At 42.7% G+C, this 19,641-nt stretch overlaps 1 protein-coding gene across 6 annotated transcripts in view; it reads left to right on the top strand.

The window, feature by feature from the left end:
- Window positions 1-14,629: 14,629 nt before the first annotated feature.
- LOC121080413 (zinc finger RNA-binding protein) overlaps window positions 14,630-19,641 on the top strand; it is a 46,419-nt gene continuing 41,407 nt past the window's right edge. For all 6 annotated transcript variants that reach the window (XM_040578429.1, XM_040578428.1, XM_040578426.1 and 3 more), the window contains exons 1-2: window positions 14,630-14,754; window positions 15,015-15,099. In XM_040578429.1, coding sequence (XP_040434363.1) covers window positions 14,718-14,754; window positions 15,015-15,099 — 122 coding nt within the window. In that variant the 5' untranslated portion in view covers window positions 14,630-14,717. The remainder of the gene's footprint in view (window positions 14,755-15,014; window positions 15,100-19,641) is intronic.

The following is a 19,641-nucleotide window of genomic DNA, read 5'->3' as shown; positions in this document are numbered from 1 at the left end:
TGGACAATAGAGTTTGACCAATAATAAAGCTTTTAGCGGTGCGTGTAGAGTATAAGCTTATAAAAGCTGTAACTAACTAACAATAAAGGTCTTTGCTTCAACATCCTTGCAAAGTCTGTGCCTCAATCGCCACATGAAAGTGCTGAACTGTGGCTCAATAGGCACAGGTCAGGCCCCAGTACAGTGCTAGAAGCTGTTGGTTTTCACTGGGGTAGGCAATGAGAGGTGATAACCATCATAGAAATCTGCCCAAATCATTCCACACACACAGCCACCCAGGGACGGGCTGCCTCAGGGCACATTTCAGTATTGCCTTACCCAAAAGTTGTTTTCTCTTACATCAGGAGGAGACCAAATTCCACAAAACCTATAATATGCCAACAGTTTAATTAGCAGTATTAAACAGCTCACATAAGGGTGAACAAGGACCTTGGGAGCCTGCATAACAAAACTATGCACATCAATCCTGGGCAGGGAGAGGGAGTTGTATTCCCTCATCTTCTCCACACAATAGCTTCCCCCAGCACAGCAAAGCCATCAATGCCAGGGCAAAGTACATACCCATTATTTCTATTAACATCTTCCCAAGCTTAGCAAAACAGAGATAAGCAGTTCAGCAAACAAACTTTGTGACCCACTGTAAGAGACTGGGTTGGTGAGACCCACCATCGCCACAGCAGATGTGTTTTCTCAACATTGCTATGGCAGGAAACTCATGCCATCACCACAGTGAATGATCTAGCTATACATTGTTAAGGCAGGAAGATAACACCACTGCCACAGAAGAGATTTAAGGCGGGAAGATAACACCACTGCCACCGCAGAGATTTATCTATACATTGTTAAAGGAGGAGACCGACGGAGCAATGGGGGAGGCTGATCCTGCAAAACTTAACCAAACCCCTGTGCATGGACCCAGACCTGGGGTCAGGGGGATCAAGGTGCCTGGAGGCCCCTGACAACCATGTTGGGCACGTACACGATTACCGAGTGGAAGGTGTGGTTAAGCAGAACAGCTTGTAACAACTCTATAAAAAAAAGGAACCAACTAACATCGGATGGAATGTTCCCCCACCGGACTTGGAAATGAATCGGACTGTCGGGACACCACAGCTCCAGGGTGGTAGCTATTGCTGTGAACTCTTTCATTCTTTCCTTCTTTCTTTCCTTCCTTTCTCTCTTTATCTCTCACTCTCTCCCTTTGCATTTGCAGATGCATTGTTGGGTAAATAAAGTTCCTTGGCTCTTGACTCCATTTTGAGTCTTAATTCTGTTCCCAAGAATACAAACAGAACCATGCTCTGGTCTCAGACTGGCATGCGATACCCACACAGGAGCTTGCCACTTAATAACTACTATAGCTATAGCATATTTAATATAAAACTGCTGTTGTCTTGCCCCACATTGGGCGCCAAAAAAGACTGTTGTCAGTTGACCTTGACTGGAGGACAGGTGCCTACCAAGCCACTCTATCACTCCCCTTCTCAGCAGAACAGGCAGGGGAGAAAATAAGATTAAAATAATCCTTGTGGGTCAAGATAAAGGCAGTTGAATTAAGCAATAGCAAAAGTCATGTATGCGGAAGCAAAGGAAAACAAAAGATGTCATTCTCTGCTTCCCATCAGCAGGTGATGTTTGGCCACTTCCCAGAAAGCAGGGCTTCAATATGTGTAGCAGTTGCTCTGGAAGAGAAACATTGTAAATAATGAATGCCCCCACCCTCCTCCTCCTTTCTCTTAGCTTTTGTATCTGAGCAGACATCATATGGTATGCAATATCCCTTTGGTCAAGTTGGGTCAACTGTCCTGGCTATATCACCTCCAAAGATCTTTCCCACCCCCAGCGTACTGGGGGGGGGGGGGGGGGGGGGGGGGGAATTTTTGAAAGAGAGACGAAGAGGGTCCCCCGTGGAGAGTCGGCCAAGTCACGACAATCACACCAATATGGCTACATGCCGTGCTCCCTTTATTAAACAAACAGGTCATATTTATAACTTAAACCGGCCGCTCACCCGACTTTACACACAGGTGATTAGATAAAAGTCTCTGGCCACGTGGGGGTCCGTGTCACTGATCGGTGGGCATGCTGCAGGTGCCTGATCAGAGTGTGCCGATGAGAGGGTGCTGATTTCGCGGTTCCCAGGGCTTGCTCTGCACCCGGCTTCTTGTTTGTGCATAGCTTGTTTTCCTTCTCCCACTGCTTGTTCCCAGGACAATTTAAAGCTGCTCTGCAGCTTCAACAGGCCTGGGTTGTCCAACCCAGACAATGGTAACGTATGTCCTCAGTCCTTTAAAAATCCCTCTACATATCCACCTTTTTCTTTTTAAACAACCCATGTCTGTTTCACAATAGATGTTAAACCTTTCTTCACAGAAGAAAATAAACAGCTAAAAACTAAAAACATTACAACAATGATTATAACAAAGCGTATTCCTTCCATCAATAACGTCCTTAACCAACCTGTTATCCCCAATCCTCTCAACCATTCATCGAAGGGATTATCATCAGCAAGAATATGCTTCATGTTTCCCTGCAGTTATGACAACTTCTTGTGCATCGATATGGAATGATCGGAAAGGTTCACAAAACACATCCCTTCAAAATCCTCACAACCGTGTCCATGTGCTAATAACAAAAAAATCTATTGCAGCTCTATTTTGTAATGTAGCATGCCTAACACTATCTACATCAAGCAATAACGAACTTAAAATCTGCGATGTAAGATTAAATTATTTCTCTCCCCAACACACTAACCTTCGTATATTCTTAGCATTTAATGCTGCCATTGCCCCCGGCATAAATACGGAGGCTAGGACATTTGCTGTTACTGAATGTAGATCGACTTGGTCATTACATGTTTCATCAAAGGTGCGCAGTGCCCTCCATGATCTATGAGATTGTTGAGCCATTTTTAATAAGTCTTTCATATGTGGAGCAAACAAAGTCAAATGCCCTAAATAACATGGTCCACCGACAGGATACAAAGGAATCCCTGGCCACGCTCTGTCCCCACATATCAAAAAGACTCCCGGTGGCAACTGATAACCCCCTCATACATCTATATGGAAACCCCCAGCTTTCAATTCACCCCAAATAGGTGAACCGGTTAGATTTTGAAACCCTGTATAAAACCCCCGTTCACCTTGACGTGTTAGCCATAACTGCCACAGGTCACCAAACCAAATTACTCCAGTGCCATTCACGGGCTGAAGTGGTGATGACATGTGGGCACAGTCTGCCATACCAGTTGCAGTTACATTAACATATTCAACAGGTACAACGCTACCCAATAGGTCTAACTCCTGCAAAGGTAAATGATGTGGCTGATTTAAATTCTCAATAACCGTCTTCTGCCACGCTGCATTATGCATAGAAGGCCAAACATATTGCCCATTTGGACTCATACATGTACCATTCTGATTGGAAGTCAGATCCACTGTTTTAACATTCCAAAAACCATCAACATTTGTTTCATTCTCTTGCAGGGGAATACCAATTAAACAAGTTCTAAAGGGGTTTTCTGCCTGTTGCAGACTTAAACAAAAGTCTGTTACTCCCGTGATATTTGCCCATGTCACCCATATGTTTGTTCTAGGCAAGATGTCAAAAATACTTTGGCCAATGGGTAAAAAATTCATCAAGACCGTAAACCAAGTCCACCACTTAAACATGTTTAGTCCTACAATTTCCACCTTTTTTTTTTTCCCCACATTCCACCCCACAAATCTGTGCTTTCACAGATTTTGATGATGTATACTGTCTCCAATCAGCATGGTATTACACTAGTTGTATGCTTTCTCTTGCTTCATGCTCGGCTACCAATCAAACACATACACTCTTTACACCATTGACATTTAAGCTTTGGCTTACAGAACCATTTTACCCCACATAGCATACATTGGCACAATACCCGTGGGTTACATCCCATACAACATAGACAGTTCATTCCGTCTGCTCGCTCTGAGTCTTCTCTTCCGTCTTCTGATCTTGACATACAAGTCGCACAAACTTGCTAGGGACCCATATAGGTCCTTTATCTGTGGAGATACAAAAATAACCTCTACTGATAAATAACACCGGATTAGGTCCTTCCCATATGCCTGAAGCCATATTTTTATACAGAACATTCAAACCAGGAACTGTAGTTGTTTGGTTCCCTCGTGCTGTTTGGTGATGTATAACAACAGGTGGTCCCTCTCTATCCTCCATAAGGGAGAGATAGTTTAAGGTAAAGAACACCTTAGTCAACCGTTAAGTTACATCTATGTCCTGCGATACTTTCTGTCTCTGAAGATAATCCTTCAGGGTACGGTTTGCCCTTTCAACAACTGCTTGCCCCGTTGGGGAGTGAGGAATCCCTTTAACGTGTTTAATTCCCCAAGTTGTCAAAAACCTAGCAACTCGTTGACTACTATAAGCTGGACCATTGTCTGTCTTTATTTCAACAGGTACTCCCATGACAGCAAAACAAGACATTAAGTGTCTCTCCACATGTAATGCCTTTTCACCGGTTTGTGCAGTGGCCCATATAAAATGAGAATAGGTGTCAATTGTGACATGCACATACTTAAGCTTCCCAAAGTCAGGTACATGTGTTACATCCATTTGTCAAACCTGAAGTGCCTTCAGACCTTTTGGGTTAGTGCCCACCCCTAAACCAGGTCCATGATGACTACATGGAGGACAGGAGCGGACAATACCCTTTGCATCTGCTATGGGTATTTGATACTGTCGATGTAAAGACTTTGCATTCTGATGAAACATCTCGTGGCTGTTACGAGCTTCTTCAAACTTATTTGTTGGAGGAGTTATTGCCGGACAGCTGACTGCTTCATCAGCTCTAGCATTACCTTTGCCCAACCCAACGATCCACTGATGACTTCTAATATGCATAATACAAAATTCATGTTTTCTCTGTCAAAGAGTACTACGCAGTTGTAGAAACATTTCACCAAGATGTTGGTTCTTTGTCTCTCTCAACAAGGCATCTTCAATACGCTGTACTACACCAACTACGTACGATGAGTCTGATACTATGTTTACAGGTGTATTGTTCCAGCTTCCCAATGCCCAAAAAACTGCTTTCAGTTCTAAGGTTTGAAGGTTGTCCCGTGGTTCACTGGTGGTTACGTGTTTCTGCCACTGATTATCGGATTGCCAACCACATGCAGCCTTCTTCATCTTTCGTCCTGCATCTGTAAACACCGTTGGCCCGTCAACTGGTCTTTTTGAGCATAACAGTCTTGCAATCCACTGGTAATGTTCTAACATCTTCCAGAGAGGTCCTTTTGGCCAGTTGTTGTGTACAAAACCTGTATAGCCCATCAAGGCTTCCTGTATGGCTGTTGAATGTCTCAGGAGCCATTCATAATCATCACCACGGACTGGAATACTGATACCTGCCGGTTCAGTCCCATCAATTTCAACAATCCTGTCTCTTCCTTTTCTCACCAAGGCCGCTACTGCTTCAGGGCGACTTAAAATACGATGTCTGGGTTGCAATGGCAAAAACAACCACTCTAAAACGATCGCCGTATTTTCCCCTTTTTCCTTTTGATATTGCAAAATCAGGGCAAAAGGTGAAGTGGCAACATTACAAACCAAAAAAGATAACGGAAGATTCTCCATTCGGCGGCCACACCAGCCAGTCTGAATCTTGTGGGACACAACTTCTAGGGCAGCACGCTGCTCTGGTGAACAAGTTCGAGGATTGTTGGCTTTGGTGCCATGCAACCAGGATCGGAACGGTTGCAAATCATCATTAGTGAGTCTCTTTGTGTGTCATCAGGGTGTAAGGGAATCGTAAAAAAGACAGAACAGTCTTTCAAGTCTATCACAACAATTTGCCAAATCTGAGGGATCATCATAAAAGGTGGAAGAGCAGGTTACAACACTCCCATCGCTAAAAACTGATCATTAACCTTCCATAAATCATGTCCCAATTATGTGCATCAAGATTAATAATCAGTACTGGACCAGCTAACGAGCTGGTCACCTGCCAATCACCCTCCAAAATAGCATCACGAATAACACCAGACCGACGCTGTAGAATTGGATCTTTTCTCGAGTTCAGCATCGGTGGGGTAGTTGGGCTAACTGGAGGAATTACAGGTATTGAAGTAGTAGGCAGGTTCATTTCAACTCGCTTTTCCACGTTTCTTAATTTATCTATTACCTCCTGTATGGATTTCTCTGTATTGTTATCACAAAGCTTCTCCCCGCCTTCCTCCTCAAATTCGTCCGATGATGTTACAGGACGAGGAGGATACGACATCGGACGGCGCTTTTGCCCGCCCTGACGAGACCTACGAGCTGTGGCCACCCGCCGTTTCGGCCTTGCTCCACCCACAGCTCCGATTGGTGCAGCAGGACTCGCTGCCCCACCCTCCTGGGGAAGCTCAGCCGCCTCTTCCAGGTTCGGCTCAGTTACAGCAGACTCCCGAGGAGTAACTTCCGGTTTGTCCGCTGTCTTATCTAAAAGCTCCTGCACTATTGAACACGCAGGGGCGGACATACCCTTCATAGGACGAGTATGCCCAACTCCGAAAAGTGTAGCTAAGAGAGAAGGCTTAGGTGAATCATCCTTCTGCTCCACCGGGTTTTCTACCACATCTCCCCCCAACGCTTCTATGGTTGCCGCCGCTACTTTTTTTTCCGCCTTCATAGTTTCCAGAGTGTTAATTATAGACCGTGACATAGCTCCTAACGCTTTAGCTTCTTTGCCTCCCTCGATCGTAGTATCCCAGAGGCAATTTCCCACTTCTCTCCATTCCGCAATACTAAACAATAACGCGGGCTCAGGGATCTTAATCTTTTTTCGTGCCCAGCGAACTAAGGTCTCCACTTCTGTCTCTTTAACGCCCTCCCCTCTCCTAAGGAGGATGCCAGTTAACATCTTAATTGCCGCGTCTAATTCCATCGTGGTCTTCTCAGAGCTCCTCCCTCTCACAGAAAGGGTATCAGCGGAGAAGCCCCGCCGCACTCGTTGCGGTCTTCCGTAGTGCTTCCCCCCCCCCCCCCCCAACAGAGGGGAATTTAGCGTAGAGCCCTGCCGCGATTTACTCTATGCGGTTTTACCGCCGGCGGAGGTGCGATCTGCAGCTCCACACCGAACTCTGGACTCCGCTTTTCGCCTTCCAGGTTCCGCCCGCCTCCGACCTCCAGCTCCCTAATCGGACAACTTCCCTTCGGGTCCGATGCACGGAGTCTGCCGCATTTAAGCGAATAAATGGGTCCCTGTTGGGGCGCCAGACGAAGAGGGTCCCCCGTGGAGAGTCGGCCAAGTCACGACAATCACACCAATATGGCTACATGCCGTGCTCACTTTATTAAACAAACAGGTCATATTTATAACTTAAACCGGCCGCTCACCCGACTTTACACACAGGTGATTGGATAAAAGTTTCTGGCCACGTGGGTGTCCGTGTCACTGATCGGTGAGCATGCTGCAGGCGCCTGATCAGAGTGTGCCGATGAGAGGGTGCTGATTTCGCGGTTCCCAGGGCTTGCTCTGCACCTGGCTTCTTGTTTGTGCATAGCTTGTTTTCCTTCTCCCACTGCTTGTTCCCAGGACAATTTAAAGCTGCTCTGCAGCTTTAACTAACAGGCCTGGGTTGTCCAACCCAGAAAATGGTAACATATGTCCTCGGTTTTTTAGAAATCCCTCTACAGAGAGCCTTGATGCTGTGGGAGCACTGTTCAGCAGTAGTCAAAACACTGGTGTGTTATTACCACCTTTATAGTTTCCAATAGAAAGCACAGCACTATGAGGGCTGCTATGGGGCTCAGCCAGACCCAATACAAAGGATATTGCTAGGAAGTATTTTTGCTTGTGTACTGCAACTGGTTCATTTACCGTGTGCATACGATGCAAAATTTGAGTTTGCATTAACACTTGTGAGACTTTGTATTAGGATTGAGTGCTGGGACATTGAGTTTTATTGTTTTTCTTTTTTTTTCTGTTGAAATGTGGTATTATAAACACTGATAACTTTCATTTATGATTTAATAAATTATTTCATTAATCTTCTGTTGATACGATATCACTGCTCAACGTTTGAATCCTGTTGTTAAAAGATAACACTTTTTTGCTTTAATCACTTAAAACCTTGGTGAAAACATCTGGTCTTTGTTTTCACTGCTTAAAAAAATGTAATTTCACTTTAAAATAAGGTTGATAAACTGATGTCTCTGTGTAGCTATGTGAAATAATTCCCAGGTGCGAAGATAGCATTGGACTTCCAGGTGCGAAGATAGCATTGGACTTATAGTGTTTTTTAAAAACTCCTATTTAGGGTTTTTACAAAGAAAGCGGTAGGTATTAAATTACCTTTTCAAGAAATAAGTGCAGCTTTTGTTAAAATGTTCTGTACAGTGTAGTGTAGGAAAGCTTTAATCTTCTGCTCATCTGTCTGCCCTCTGGTGGTCGCACAAAGGCCAGCTGAGAGTGTTTTTTAAACAAACTGGAAGGTTGCCTCTAAATAATCTTACCTACATCTGCTATAAAAAAAAAAAAAAAAAAAAAAAAAAAAAAAAGAGTCTAGGTTTGTTCAGTTTTATTGGCTTACAGAGAAGGTACAAAAGATTTAGAGTTTTCCTCGTGTTTCAACTACAGCCTTGAAGTCCTGTGGTAGCAGCTGAGATGCGCATTTTGGAAATTAAACTAGTAGGATTGATGACACTGCACATTATATGGTGCTTTCTTCTTCTCACCATATTTTGGAGATTTCCTTTCATACAGATGAGATGAAGGTCAAAGATTTGTTTTTCTGAATGATAGTTTGCTGGTTTTGTCTGTGATAATTTTTAGATGCATTGAACTTTGCACAAATAGAGTAGCTGTACTACTTAATCACAAATTAAAGTTTTGCATTCCAGTGTATGTTTTCATTCTGGAAATTATTGGCTATTCTTCTCTAATCTTAATAGGAACAGAGATTAAGAAGGTTTTTTCCTATTTAAAAAAAAATATCTTTTGAATATTTCACTAAAGCTTTTCTGCCTTTCTCTCTCTCTGCCACATGATTTTCACTTTATCACTCTATTTATTTTCCTTCCAGTTATGGGTACAGAAATGGGTAAAGTTCAAAATGCCCTAAAGGATCTAATCTGAATTTATTATGGTTTCATTTTGAAGCAAATATGTTGCATGTCTTACAGAGATGCAATCTTGTTTTATAACCTGTTGGGGTCTGCAGACAAGTTAGTTGACTTCAAAGACTTAGCCGTGTACTTTTAAGACAGCCACAAATTGTCAGGTATGTAAACAGGGTGTGAAGAATCGGAATTTAGAACCGCAGCATACGGGCACCTACAGCAACAGCAAATAGCAAGCAAGAAGAAGGACACAAAAACCTATCAGGGTCTGACACCTGTACTGTCTAAGATATATAAATAGTTTGTATAAACAATAAAGGCCATTTTGTCCGAACCCAGCCACGCAGACATAGTGGTTTCTTTTAAGTCTGCCTTGACTTGCGACACCACAATAACCCACTGAGGTTTTCTAAGTATAGACTATGAATCTGATCCTGCAAGCTAGTGGTAATGTAAATAGATGTTATGTAACAGTTCACAAAGTCACCAGGCAGCATCAGGTTCTTATTAGGAAAATGCTGAGGGAAAGACTTGCATAATACCACTGTTTGGTTTTGGTTTTTTCCCAAGGAAATGGGAAAACTTAGTATTTTTTTGTCGTACTTTGTAAGTGTGACTTCTCATAAAGTATGTTGCAATCTTTTTAAAGTGATATATGCACTGAAGATTCAATATGCAAAATTCAACTGGAAAAGTAATCTGAAAGTTCTGCTGAAATTGCAGCCTAATCGGGCTGCCAAACAGGAGCTTATGCACAGACATATGCAAGGCTGAAATCACAAGATATAAAGTGGAGTATTTTAATTAGAATGACTAGAAATTACTTGGATGAAAGAAGGTATGAAAACTAAGACAGAAGTCTGTATTGTGAAAAAGAAAGGTGGGTTTTTTTCTTCAGCTTTTGGAGCCAAAGATTGAAAAGAGTGTAAATATTCCGAATTCACCTCATCAATCCAGAAAGAATAGGCAATTGCAGACCTACCCACTTGTAAAATATAACTTTAGCGGTACAGCATTAAAAGGTATGTTAATGTCCGTGTGTGTATATAGATGCTTATTTTTTTACTGAAGTGTGTATTGAATATATATGTTTATCAGTATATAGGAAGGTTTATAACTGAAAAAACTTGAAAGAATGGAACAAAGAAAACTTCCATTTCCTGTTTGTCCAAGTACTGTGATCCGGTGGTCCAATTGTGAACAATTTTTCATAAAAACAAGGAGAGGGGAGTATAGGTATCTCTCATTTTTGTATCCCAAGTGCACTGAGGTTCTTGTGGCAGAGGTTCTTTCAGTTCTGCTAGAGAAGATTTGTGTAGAACCCTTTCCTGAAATACTCTTGTATATAGGTTCAGGATTAGGGCTTTTGTTTTTCTAAGTAATAGCAATTAAATGTCTTCACCCAATAGCTGCTTTCTTCACATAAAAGCACTCTGACTGAAAGTGCACCACAGAAGTTGGAAACTTATTATTTTTCCCATGCAGGATCCTTTTCCTATTGTGCTTGATTAGGATACTATTAAGTTCCTATGCAAAGCTAATAACCAATAAATTATGTTCAGTGAATTGGCAAGGATGTTTGGCATCTTAAGCTGCTATGCTTCATATGCAGCTGTGTGATGGGTTTGACTTGGGCTGGAAGCTAGGTGCCCACCAAGCTGCTCTATTACTCCCCCTCCTCAACTGGACAGGGGAGAGAAAATATGACAAAAGGCTCATGGGTTGAGATAAGGACAAGGAGTTCACTAAGCATTTACCATTACAGGCAAAACAGACTCAACTTGGGGAAATTAATTGAATTTATTACCAATTAACAACAGACTAGGGTAATGAGAAATAAGAACAAATCTAAAACCACCTTCCCCCTACCCCTCCCTTCTTTCTGGGCTCAACTTCACTCCTGAATTTTCAACCTTCCCCTCACCAAGCAGCACAGGGGGATGGGGAATGGGGGTTGTGGTCAGTTCATCCCTCATTGTCTCTGCTGCTCCTTCCTCCTCACAGTCTTCCCCTGCTCTAGTGTGGGGTCTCTCCCACAGGAGACAGTTCTCCACAAACTGCTCCAGCACAGGTCCTTCCCACAGGCTGCAGTTCTTCACAAACTGCTCCAATTGTGGGACCCCCACAAGGTCACAGGTTCTTCAGGTGCATCTGCCTGCTCTGGCATGGGATCCTCCACAGGCTGCAGGTGGATATCTGCTCCACCATGGACCTCCGTGAGCTGCAGGGGGACAATCTGCCTCACCATGGTCTTCACCATGAGCTGCAGGGGAATCTCTGCTCTGGTGCCTGGAGCACCTCCTCCCCCTCCTTCTTCACTGACCTTAGTGTTTGCAGAGTTGTTTCTCTCACATATTCTCACTCCTCTCTCACCCAGCTGCTGTTGCACAGCAGTTTTCCTCCCTTCTTAAATATGTTATCACAGAGGCCCTACCACTGTTGCTGATTGGCTTGGCCTTGGCCAGCAGTGGGTCCATCTTGGAGCTGACTGACACTGGCTCTATCGGACATGGGCAAAGCTTCTGGCATCTTCTCATAGAAGCCACCCCTGCAGCCCCACCCCACCGAAACCTTGTCATGTAAACCCAATACAAGCTGCAATAATATAAACTTTAGATGATAAATTACTTTTCTCGTTTGTTTTATGATCAAAAATATTTCTGTTGAAGTTTTACTGCCTAAGATGATTGCTGGTACTGTGGGATAAGGGAAACCTGTGTTTTTGTGAGGACTGTGGGAGATCCCAAGCAGGGATGTTTTGAATAAGTTGAACTTATGGAAAAGAAATACTTCTAACATGATCACTTTATTCCAGAAGCGAGTGTTTTAGGAGTCTTGATTAGTTTAGATCAGGGGTCCTCAAACTTTTTAAACAGGGGGCTGGCACGCAGATTAAGTGGCAGGCAGTCATCTGTGGCTGCTTGGTTTCCCCCCCACAAACCCCGGTGGTGGTGGGGGAGGGGGGGCGGGGGGGTCTTTAAATACCGCGGGCCGGATTGAGGACCCTGGGGGGCTGTATCTGGCCTGTGGGCTGTAGTTTGAGGACCCCTGGTTTAGATGATTAGAGAAGTGTATATCATAGTGAGGACAAAGTACACAAATGAGATGCAAGTATTTAAGGATTTAAGTTTTGCTTTGTTCAGAGCTTTGAGAAGCATCTGCTTCTCAGAGGGAAAGTGGAACAGGGTTATGGGGAACAGATACAAAATCAGTCACTTTGAACGGGAGGTTACTGCACTGACTGTAATGTACTGCCCAACAGTTTTTAGGAACAATCTGATGGACTGTTGGTTCCTAGAAACTTCAGATAAATGGGCCCTGTACAGGTGAGTATTTACCTCACATATACAATAAGCACATGGGAACTATTGCACAATTTATTTGTGTATGTGTGTCAGCTGTGGTGCTTTAGGGACAAGTCAGATGATGTGCAGATGGCTGGATGACAGCTATGTTGCTCTTCACGTGTGGGGTTGTGGCGGTGCACCCTGGGGCCCAGGTGAATCTAAAACTTGTTGCAAAGTTAGACAAGTCCTAGGTCTTGCTGTGAACTCTGCATGTGTGCACTAGCTGCAGGTGCTGCCTTCTAGTTCCATGGCTTTGTAAGAGTGCTAACTAGGTACCTGCTGCATATGTCAATCTTCAGCTGACAATGTGCTTGTTTGGGTGTTTTGCTGACTGACTGGATACCAAGCAAAAATGATTTCCAAATCAAATGTAAGAATAAATGCAGTTTATTATATTATAATACAATAAAGGAAAATAGCATGCAATATGATAAAAGGAAACAGTACTAGTTATTATGCAAAATATGATAGAAGAGCAATAGGAGCAAAGCATCAAATCATTACTGCAAAGCATTACAGAGACTAAGAAAAGGATACATCACCAATTACCACCTTAACATCATCCAGGCCCACACTTTGGCTGGGAAGCCCCGTTGCAGCTGGTGCCAGGAGTCTCTCAGCAACTGGGAAATCCCTATGCAATGTGTCCACCCGTAGGTGAGGCTTCTGGCCCAGTCCCAGGGTTTGCCCACTTTTATACTCAGTGAAAAACAAAACCAGTTTACATACCTAGTGTATGCAAACTTTTAAGTTTAGGCTAAGTGCAGGTGTGCACTGTCTCATGATTCGTAAGGTTCACACATGCCCAGGACATTGGCCAGATGCCCAAGTGTGGTAGAGTTACCGTCATGACACAGCTGCACACAATATTTATTGTCTGGATGTTCCTGCTCATATCTTGCTTGTTCGGGAGGCTCAAGACAAACACCACCTGCTCATTAAAGTTGTCCTTGAGCTCCCTGAGCTCACTGTCCAAGTTAAGCGATTCCTAATTAAAGACAAAGGCTTTTTCATAAGTAGTAAGCAATTTAATAAATTTCACCACAGCGGGAAAGTGGGTAAATACTGACATCTGCAGTACATGCATAGGGACAAACACCAGTATGTGGCAAGGGTGGTGGTGACCCGTTTCTCCTAGATTTCTGTTACTTGAGCTACCTACTTTGGTGTGTTGTGCCTTTGCAGGCAAGAATGAAAATCCGACCCTATCCTTGCAATGAGTTCACAGGTACAGGTGTGATGTGACTGTGTTATCAAATTTTGTAACCAGAACATATAAACTAACTAACAAAAACTATATGGACATATGGTTTTGTTTAACATTTTGCATATATTCTTGAAGAAACAGAATGCACACATTATTTCAACTCAGGGTGTCCCATGCAAAGAACTATCAAGGATGATTAACTCAAGTAATTGCTGCTGAGGACAAGGCGACTTTGAAGAACAATTACATTCTGGAAAGTTGGTAACACAAGTCTCTTGCAATCAAGATATATCTGATACTTGTTGGACAAATAGCCAGATGTGTCTTTAAGCAAACTACCTTCATTATAATACTAAAAATCACTCCCCTTACACCAGGTACCCCGGCCTACAAAGACCCTTCCTCAATGAGCATGCAGTTAGCCAATAAGATTGCGTAACCATTATGCAGATTACCATCCAGTCAGTGTTAGAGGGTTGGAAGCTAAAAAAATAATATTCATGAAATCATGTATAAATCTGTTTGTGGAAACAACCAAGGTGTGCTAGTTCACCTAGCACAACTTTGGGCAACTTTGTATTAAAAGCAATATCTCATGTTTTTATACTTTTTCTTTGACTTAGCACACTGGGTAACGAACTCACTTTTGAAACGCGAACTGTAGATGCAGAACACGGAATAATGGAGGGAGGAAAGGGGCAGGCGAGTGATACCTGCGACAGTCCTCTAAGAGCAGCTCTCGCGCGCGCCTAGGCCTCAGGGAGGGAGAACTACAGGTCCCAAGAGCCTTTGCACAGCCCGCGCATGCGCATATGAGGATTCGCGCCTCAAGCTTGGTGGCAGCTTCCACGGCAGTAAGCGCGGTATTCTACGGATGGGGGAAGGGTATGTAGTTATGGGCCAGACTACAACTCCCAGTAGCCTCTGAAACGTCTTGCGCGTGCGCACGGGTCCGGCCGCAGTCCACCGTAGTCGCCGGTGGGGGGGGGGGAAGGGAGCGAGCGCAGCGGGGAGGAGTGGGAGAGAGTTGAGAGTTCAGCCGCCATTATCACTGTCAGTTTGGACTCATGATTCCTATATGCCCGGTAGTTTCGTTCACTTATGGTAAGTAACGGCGCTCGGTGTTTATGTGTGTTTGTGCGCGTGGGGGGGGGGGCGGCGGTGAGGAGGAGGGGATGCGGCCTGCGCGTGGAGCGGATGAACGGGGGTCCTGAGGCGCCATATCTGACCTGGCGCTCGCGCGCTTTCTGTCTCTTGTCTGTCTGTTGTTGTTTCCACCACCACCACCACCCCCCCCCGTCGGGTCTCCTGTCATGGCCCCGACCACCGCCGCTGCCGCCGCCTCTTGGTTATCGTCGCCACAGTGCCCAGCCGGCTGGGAGAAGATGCCAAAATGGCCACCGGCAACTACTTTGGTTTCACCCATAGTGGGGCTGCTGCCCAGTATAGGTAAACACCGCGACCCCTCCCGCCCCTCCTCTCCCTCTGTCTGGGCCCGGAACCACCCCTCCCCTCTTCGCCTTCGGCCCCGCGTCCCTGACCGGGATCTCCCCGCCCCCTCGGGGTGAATGCTCGGGACTGCTCCCACCCCCCGCCCCGTGTGTGGGGTCTCTCCTGCGCCCCGCTCCTCCGGAGTGGTTGTGCTTGGGACCCTTCTGCTGGTCTGCCCTGCCCGCGGGTATGTTTCCTTATCTTCTTGGTAAGGGCCTCCCTGTATCCCTAGTGGTGGGCAGGTGGAGCCGGGCACTACGGAGGAGAATCAGCGGCAGCATCAGGTCCCAAGGCCCTTAAATTAAAATGGCCACTTGCAGTCAACAACACCAGCGAATTACTATCTGCTGCTCCTGGGCCCTTCTCCTTCAGCGAAGATAGGGCTTGCTCCCCAAGTCTTTACCCCCTCTGCGTCAGCGTGGGAGAATGGAATTTTTTAACATAGGTTAAAATTACACCAACCCGACTTACGGGAGACTGGATGGATAAGGGAAGAGCTGAAGCACCAGAAAACACAGGCGACTGTCTCATTCCGCTGAAGCAATGTTATAAGTAATGTGTCTCAGAAAGTAGAGAAGGCGCTTTCAGGGCCACACACCTTTTAAAAAGATTTCCTACTTGGATATCTAAGACCAGGAGCAAGTCTTATAGTGGAGCTCAGGGACTTGTAACTGTACATCTTGTATAGACATACTGCCTTAAACCTTTGTATCTTTGTACTCTTTGTGCATCCAAATTGTGTATCAGTGTGTTTAAAAAGTAATTGGTAGCATCTGTTATCTCACTTTTTCTGAAATCAAATTATTAATTTGGCAAAACCCAGATACAGTCAGGGAACATCTTCACATTTTTGGGTTTTATTGGAGTAGCACCTTGAAGTCCACATTTTAATCTAAATTATTTGTTTCATAAATCTGTAATAAAGACTTTCCTTGACTCCTAAGTCTTGGTTAATGGGAAAAACAGAAGAATAAAGAAAATATCTGAGGGGTTATTAACAAATGAATGCAGATGTGTGCTACTGTTAACTAGCTAATAAAAAAATGCATACCTGACAGTTTCAGGAATATACAGTTTCATGGGGGTCTTGGAATGACTCCCAATCTATTCTTTCTATCTGTTCTTTCCTGGAAATGGACATAAAGTACATAAATTTTCATTTACTCTAATGTATAACAGTTAAAGGAGAGAATTAAACTTCACCTGTCATCTTGTTCTTTTAAGATTAGGTGCTCACAGTATGTTTATGTTTTACTTGACAGTTATAGTGAAATTTGAAACTGGTTCATCATGGGGTATGAAGGAGTTTCTAAATAGCATAGAGGATTTTTTTTTTTTAAGTAAATAGTCTTTAAGTGAAAAATAAACTGAGATCTGTACATCTGCAATTTTGAAGTGGAGACTAATTTTTAAAAATTATTCCTTTTATTGTGGAACTGAGGTGATCTATAGGCTTAAGAAACTGAACAACTCATTTGAAATTTCCTTTTGAATTGCAATATAAAAATGTATAATTGGAATAAATTTCAAGTTCAAAACTGTTTCAGTAGTTAATCCTAAATGTGTTCTTGAGAAAATGGAAAAACAGATTGAAAGGCACTTTTTTTCCTTTGTTGTCATAAGCGCAAGATACTATTCTATTTGCGTATCAGTAAAAGACTGCATCCTGTAAATGGTTTGTATATTTGCTGCATCTGAAAGTGAAGCGGCAAAGTAATTGGTGTCGAAGCACTCCTTTCACAAGAATTAATTTAATAAGTTGAGCAGAAAACACAGGAGTCTCTTAAAATGTCTAAAAGGGAGCTTACCTTCATGAAGCAGATTTGGCAGGTCCTTAGTAGCTTGTTTACGGAGCGCTACAAAATGTATATTCCACTCCAGTATATTTGCAAAAGAGATGGTGGTGGCAGGGTATATATAATAAAAGATTTATTATTGCAACAAGTCCTCTAAGATTGTTACCAGTATTCAAAGTAACAGTTCATAGAACAAAAAAAAATCCTATGTCGTTAGAAACTAGGATAATAGAGAATACAAATGGATGTTTATCTGCATAGTTAATATGTGAGTGAGTCTCATAAATCTACAACAACAACAAAAAATTATGGCCACAGGACTAATCCATGGATTTTAAAAAAGTTACTCAAAATAGCAAGTTGTTTTAGGAGGGCAAATCAGACACTTGAAACTGAAGACCTTAGGTTTTTGATGTATGCCATTTAGAAGTCCTAGTGCTGTAGTTTTTATAGCAAGTAACAGAAACTTTCATAATAAAAAACATTAGTCAAAATTTTTTTGGTTCTCTCTTGACAAAATGGCTGTTAAAAATTCTGATGCACTGGGAGGACTTTAGGCTCCAACTGTAAAGGAATCTGTCAGTACTCCCTAATGATAACACATAGAATGCTGTCAATTTCAGCACTTCAGCTAAGTGCAAAAAATCTGTGCACTTCTTTTTAGGATATAAGCCTTTCTTGGAATATCTCAAAGTATGAAACTGTTAAATCTTTAGCTGGAGTCATGCAGAAATAAAACCCCAAAACAACTTTGCATCAGAAAGAAGAGAGTCTAGTTTCTGATAGATAATTTCAAAGGAGAAAAATCTGCTATACTACCTAAATATTTGAAAGGTGCTTGTAGTAAAGGTTTCCTGTATTTAAATCTAGACTTGTAGACCAGTATAAACCCTGTTGGAATTCCAGTTTCTCAAAATGACAGTATTCTAATTTGCATTAGTAGTAGTGAAGGGACAATGTATTAGAACTATTGGGTTCAAGGAAATAGCTTCTTAAAATCAACAATTGAAAAGATGATGCTATTATTGGCATAGAAATCACTGTGTCTTCCTGTGATTCTAGTTTATGTGTGGCTATGGTGGATAATTTAAATACTCCCTCATCCTTCACATGAAGGATAAATTAAAATTTGTCCAAGTAGTGTAGTTTTTATACTAAATACTGATATTTGAAGCAGTTAGAAAGGCCAGATTGGTAGCTGCTCAGATGTTAGATCTTGAATTAATAAGTAGTGTGTGCAGGAGTTGATAATGTATTTACTGTTGTAACAGCATAAGCAGTATAGTTCCCTGAATTGACCAGATAAGAAGGGGAATAGATGTCTGTTTTTATTGGTTCATAAATATTAGTTTTCATAAAATACACCTAAAATCTTAACTTGTTTCATATTTAATCAAAGGTAGCAAGAGTTAAGTGCTGTTTAAACCCGTAAATAATGGATTAGAAGCATTCTTGTTCCTTTCAGTGTTGTCACTGCATAAAATTTCCTGCTGCTCCACTCATTCAAAATTCTTTGTGCACTACCTGGTAATAACATCATGACTTAATGAGAGAAGCATTAAATTATGCAAATAACGATACAGGAAATTTCTCTGAATGTTGCAATACTTTTGTACTTTCTGCTAGTGGTGGTATTGGGTCCTAAGGTTATAAACCTGTGTGCAATGCAAACCTCATGTTACTTAGTTAACTGTATTAGTCGATCTATTTAGGAGCCTGAAATAAATGTGGAATTTGGTGTTACTAGTCTTCTAACGTGTGTGTGCGCATGTGCGCTCTGTAGGGCACCTGAACCACTGTGCGTGTATTCAGTTTGAAATGAGCAACTTAATATAGGCTTGTCCTTTATGTGTAAAAAATATTAGCATTCTTGATTCAGTGCTGGAGAAGAGGCATAGTTATGCTTTTATTTTAAAGTTGGCTGACTGAAATGTGGGGATGCTGATGGAGAGATGGGGATGTTGAGAAATGTTTGGATGGAGAAGTGTGTGCAAATGTGGTGGTCTTAATTAACCTTGTGTTAAGGTTTTGGTTTCTGTTAAGAAGATAAAGAATCTTTGAGTGTCTTGAGTTTCATCTTAGTGATGTTCACATTGTGTCCCTGCTCTAATGAGGTAGGTCACAGACAGGAGATTCTTGGGTAGTTAGGAGTGATTTGTTAACTTTGAATTGCTATCAAATAGCATGAATATTACTGAGGTGAGCCTTCACAGATAAAGGCAATTGTAGTAGTTAGGGTCCAGAGCCAATCACAGTGCCTGTGAGTTCTAGGCAGCCATATGGAAGTGAATTCTTGCAACTATAGCTAGTTAGGCATTCAAGTACAATGCACAATTTTATGGGATATTTGAGACTGGTGCAGAACAGCAAAGGAAGGTGAAGTGCTGTGGATGGATAAGTTGGCTATTGAGAATTGTTTGGGGTTGGAGTGTTTTTTCACATTTGCTAGTACTTGTAATTAACTTCTGTCTTCTGTGTCTGCCCCAGTTACCTCTTCTTCAACTAGATACTGGTTACAAAAGTATTCAGTCTTTCAGAGATGTTAAGGCTATAATCCACACAGGCCTACTAGCCCAAGCTTAAAGTATTACTAAACATAATTTGGACTTGTACTGGTGGACAACAGGAAGATAGGGACAATAATAGTGAGTAGGACTTCAGGCTTATTCTGAACTGAAAATGTGCCACTAGACTTAAACTTAAG

The sequence above is a fragment of the Falco naumanni genome, chromosome W, assembly GCF_017639655.2.
Source record: "Falco naumanni isolate bFalNau1 chromosome W, bFalNau1.pat, whole genome shotgun sequence".
Taxonomy (NCBI): Eukaryota; Metazoa; Chordata; class Aves; order Falconiformes; family Falconidae; genus Falco; species Falco naumanni.
This window is presented reverse-complemented; position numbering and strand designations above follow the sequence as displayed.